This window comes from Vombatus ursinus, unplaced genomic scaffold (genome assembly GCF_900497805.2).
Source record: "Vombatus ursinus unplaced genomic scaffold, bare-nosed wombat genome assembly UNPS02015030.1, whole genome shotgun sequence".
NCBI classification, from domain to species: Eukaryota; Metazoa; Chordata; class Mammalia; order Diprotodontia; family Vombatidae; genus Vombatus; species Vombatus ursinus.
The window spans coordinates 3,947,790-3,952,712 of NW_020954808.1; the positions used below are offsets into that span (position 1 = coordinate 3,947,790).

Sequence of the window (4,923 nt, forward strand, 5' to 3'; positions counted from 1 at the left end):
TCAGTACGACCGGCAGATCCGCCTGTGGGGGCTGGAGGCACAGAAACGGTGAGGGGCGGCCGGCGGCGGCGGCAGAGGAGGAGGAGGGAGGAGGGGAGGCGCGTCTTGTCGCGTCGTGGGGGAGGGGCCCCAGAAGAGGCGGGGCCAGGGGGCGGGGCCTGGGCGGAGGCGGGGGCCCTGCTGCTCATTCTGAAGATAATGGCTCCCTTCCTCCCACGTGACCTCTCGCTCTAGATTGTAAACTCATCGAGGGCAGGCTCCCTTTTGTCTTTGTGCTCTCAGCTCCAGGTCTGGTACAGCATAAGTGTTGGTGCTTAATGTGTGCTGGTGCAGAGCAGCCATGTAATTTGAGGGAAGAAAGGAGGGGGTATTGAAGGGGGCATTAACCTCAGGGATGAGGCAGCCACGTGTGCCTTGTGAACTGAGGACTACACAATGAGCCTGAGAGCCCTGGGTTCAAGTTCACGCTGATAGGACTCATTTGTCCCCCATGGCAATAAGTTTTGGAGAACTTGGGACTTGGAAAAAGGGAGGGGGAGGGGCACCTTTCCCCTTCTGGTCACTATTGTCCCTGAAATCACTTTTAAACCCCAATCACCGATTTCGTGGATAGGAGCTTTTGGAGGTTGGAAAGGTAATTCACTAAAAATTTAGAAAGCCTCTAGTTTAGAGGTGGGGTACCTGGGGCCTGGAGGCCACATGTGCCCCTCTAGATCCTCAAGTGTGACCCTTTGACTGAATCCAAACTTTACAAAACAAATCCCTTTAATAAAAGGCTTTGTTTTGTAAAACTTGGACTCAGGGGTAACTAGGTGGCGCAGTGGATAGAGCACCGGCCCTGAAGTCAGGAGAACCTGAGTTCAAATCCGGCCTCAGACCAAAAACTTGACACTACTAGCTGTGAGACCCTGGGCAAATCACTTAACCCCAATTGCCTAAAGGAAAAAATAAAACAAACTTGGACTTAGTCAAAAGGCTGAACCCAAGGACCCCATACCCAAGAACCTAGAAGGCCACCTGTGGCCTTGAGGCCACAGGTTCCCCACACCTGGTCTAGGTTGCACAGTGGATAGAGTGCCCAGCTTGGATTCAGAAAGCCTTTCAAATCCAGCTTCAGACACTTATTTGCCATGTCACCCTGGGCAAGTCACTTAATCCTGTTTGCCTTAGTTTCCTCATCTGTAAAATGAGCTGGAGAAGGAAATGGCAAAACCACTCTGGTATTTCTGCCAAGAAAACCCACATGGGGTCACGGAGAGTCTCTTGAGACTGAAAAACGCAAAAGAACCTGAACTGGCCTAAGTTAGGAATACGAATAAGAAAAAGATAGCCCTTGCCCTCTTGGAGCTTACAATATAAGGGGGGTGGGGGTGGTGAGAGACAGTCTGAAAAAGGGAATTGAAAAGGGGAGGGGAGTCAAAGGGAGTCCAAGCAAAGCTGCAAGACAGAAAAATGGAGTTTTGTAGAAAGTCCAGATCCCAGCCCTCTATAAAGAAAGGCTCCCCCGCTGCAGACCTCCAGAGCGGAAAGGCAGCTGACTGAGATGGGAAGGGTTGAGTACCCCAAGCAGACCCAGTCTGGGCTTATTCTGGAAGGGGCCAACTGAGCTTGGATGGAGTGTTAAAATGAAGGGGAGTAAGGAGGCATTTGGGCTCCTCCTGAAAAAGAAAAGAGAATAGGAGGGAGTTTGTAGGGTGGTCTGGAATCTACCGATTGGGAACTAAGAGGTAGTCTTTGGGTCGGAGAGGAGTAGGGTCTCCCAGTAATAATCTGCTGCATGTTGGTTACTGGACCTGTGATTTCATTTGCATAATATATGAAGTAGGTAGCATGTTATTATTCTCATTATTTGATGAGAAACCAAAGGCCCAGTTTTGTCTAAGTTCATGATGCAAATTATTCAGTGGCAAAGTGAGGATTAGAAACCAGGTCTCCAGGTTCCTATTCTAGGCATATGTTCCCGGACAGACTCTTTAAAGCGGCCTATTATGTGCAATACATTGTGATAGGCATTGATCACAGGGAAGGGCCTAGTTATTTCAGGAGTTTGAGCTATCTTTGGGGCCACAAGAGAAGCCCCATGGCATTTGGGGTGGTAGGGCAAAGAGGAGATTTGAGAGCAGGGGAAAATGTTGAAGACAGTAGGTGGGTAGAGTAATAAGACTCAGCTATGGTTGTAGAAAGAAAAAATGATAGTAAACACAATTTCCCACAGAGGATAACTTTCCGTAACTTATTACTCTTTCTAACCCCTCCCCCCACCCCCAATATCCAGTCATTTGCCCAGCCCTGTAGATTCTAACTTAACCTCTCATATATACATCCAACTCTCTGACACTGCAGCTACCCTGGTACAGGCCCTCACCTCCTCACATTGAGACTGTTGCAACAGCCTTCTGCTTGGCCTTAAGTCTCCCCTCACTCCAGTCCCTCTTCTGCTTTGCTATTGAAGTGATCTTCCTAAAGTGTAGGTCTGACCAAATGATTCCCCTATTCAGTAAGCTCCACTTGCTTCCTTTTGCCTCCAGGATCAAATGTAAAATCCTGTTTGGCTTTTAAATTCATTATGTGACCCCTTCCTACCTTTCTGTCTTACACCTTCCTCTCTTCCATGTACCCAACAGCCCCATCACTCTGGCTTCCTTCTAGTCCTCCCTCAAGACAGTCCATCTCCCAATTCTGTACATGTGTACTGGATGTTCCCCATTCCTGAAATGTTTTCTCTTTGTCTTCTGGCTTTGTAAAATCTTACCTTCTGCAGGAAGCTTTTCTGGGTCCTCTCTAGTGTTAGTGTCTTCCTTTTGAGTTCCTCTCCAACTTAGCATTTATATGTTTGTGTGTGTGTGTATATACACATATACGTGGATATTTGCATATTGTCTTCCCATTATTAGATTGGGAGCTCCCTGAGGCCAGGGAGCTTTGTATACTTAGAACAGTGCCTGGCGCGTTATAGGTGTGTAATAAATGCTTGTTGGCTTGACTTTGTCCAGAAGCATTCATTCAGCAGCATAAGACTTTAGAGGATTGAACTGGGAGGGTTGGGTGTTTGAGGGAACATCAAACATTTAATTCTTCAAATAAGAGGGCAAATATTGGGGTGGAGGGACTATATGAACCAGGTGCTCCTGTCCTTGAGAAACGAGGGAATCATCAAGGGACAGTAGATAATTGTAGTGATGCTATGGATAGGGTCAGATAATCTGATTTACAGTTGGAAGGGTCTTTAGAGGCCGTCTATTACAAGTCCCTCATGAGGCTTATGAGGCTCCAGTGACTTGCCTACAGTTAATAATAAGAGCCAGAGCTTCAATTAGCACCCAGGTCCTTAGAAGCCAAGCCCAGCAGTCTTTACCCAGCGCTGTGCTGCCTCATAGGAAGGTGTAGAATGAACCTCAAAGGAGAAGAGGTCATGGAGCACTGGTTGCAGGAGAAGAGTCTTGAGGTTGTAGTGAGGAATAATCAAGGAGTTTGTCTGCTTCTCTTTCTGGCCCATTGCCTGGTGGCACGTGAGAGAAGGGGTGCCCTGAACTGGAGACACTGACCAGGGATTCAGTGTCTTGTCAAGGAACTGAGTTTCTGTCAGTACAACAATTTGGAAGGAATATGAAAGGAAAAAGGGGCTAAGATGACAGAAAAACTGCTAGAGGTCTTTGGCTTTGTGAAGTCCCTGATTACTAGGTTTTTTCCCCCCCAACCATTCTGGAAAGCAATTTGCAGTTGTGCTAAAAAGGTGACAGACATCTCTACGATTTAAAAAAAAAAATTAAATTGCTTATTTTTCAATCAATGAAAATCTAACTTGTCTCACTCCATTCCTGCCCCTCATTTAGAAAGAAAGAAAAACAAAGCCTCTGTACAAACAAACGTGTAGTTGTAACAAATAGAATAGTCGAAACAAATTCCCGCATTGGACGTGTCCCAAAAAATGCCTTTCAGTTTGCGGTCTGAGTCCATCCATCTCTTTCAGGAGGTGGACTGCATGTTTCTTTATGATTAGAATTCTAAAGTCTTTCTAGGTTATTTGTCTTTACAATAATGTCGTAATATACATTGTTCTTCTGGTTTTCCTTGCTTAGCTTTGCATTGGATATCCATGCCATTTGATCTCGAGAGCCCACTGCTAGGCACATCCCTTAGGGAGGTCAAAGGCAGAAAGATCCCATGTACCAGAATATTCATAACAGCACTTTATATAGTAGGAAGGAATTGGGAATAAGGTGAGTGCTAATCATTTGGAAACTGGCTAAAGAAAATGTGGGCCATGAATGTGGTAGACTAATCCTTCACCTTGAGGAGCAGTGATTATAAACAGTTCAGAGAACCAGGGGCAGATTGGTATGAACAGAAGCATAGTAAAGACAGTAGAAACCGAAAATGTGAGATATTATCCTGACAACTTTTTATGGACATTTTTTTTTCATCTTTTTTTTCCATTTTTTCCAAATGTATTTGGGAAAAAAATGGAAAATTTATTTTTCTTGCCTTTTTTTGGAGGGGCAACATAGCTAATATGGAAATATGTTTTGTACAACTTCACATGTATAATAAGTATTACCCTTCTCAAAGGGGGAGGGGAGCACGGGAAGGAGAGAATTTGGAATTCAAAATGAAACAATGAATGTTAAGATTTAAAAAAAACCAACAATCTGCTCAAGAGCAACACAGACTCTAGCCTTCCAGGCCAACCAAGTCCTTAGGCCCAGCTGTCCCTGAAAAACAAAGATCCTATTCCATTATATTTCCAAATATATTCTGCTATCCTTACCCGTGCTTTGTAAGAAAGCTAAGTAAGAAAATTTTGTAAGAAGGAATACAAAAAAAAGAAAGGGAAAAAGCAGATTGACCAAACTGACATATTCTTTCTTTCTTTCCTTTTTCTTTTTTTTTTTTTTTTTTTTTTTTTTTTTTTTTTTTTTTTTC

At 44.5% G+C, this 4,923-nt stretch overlaps 1 protein-coding gene across 1 annotated transcript in view; it reads left to right on the forward strand.

Moving 5' to 3' along the window:
• Positions 1-4,923, forward strand: part of LOC114031018 (SUMO-activating enzyme subunit 1) — a 58,212-nt gene that overhangs the window by 191 nt on the left and 53,098 nt on the right. The window contains exon 2 of the mRNA XM_027846015.1: positions 1-48. Within this exon, the coding sequence (XP_027701816.1) occupies positions 1-48 (48 nt within the window). The remainder of the gene's footprint in view (positions 49-4,923) is intronic.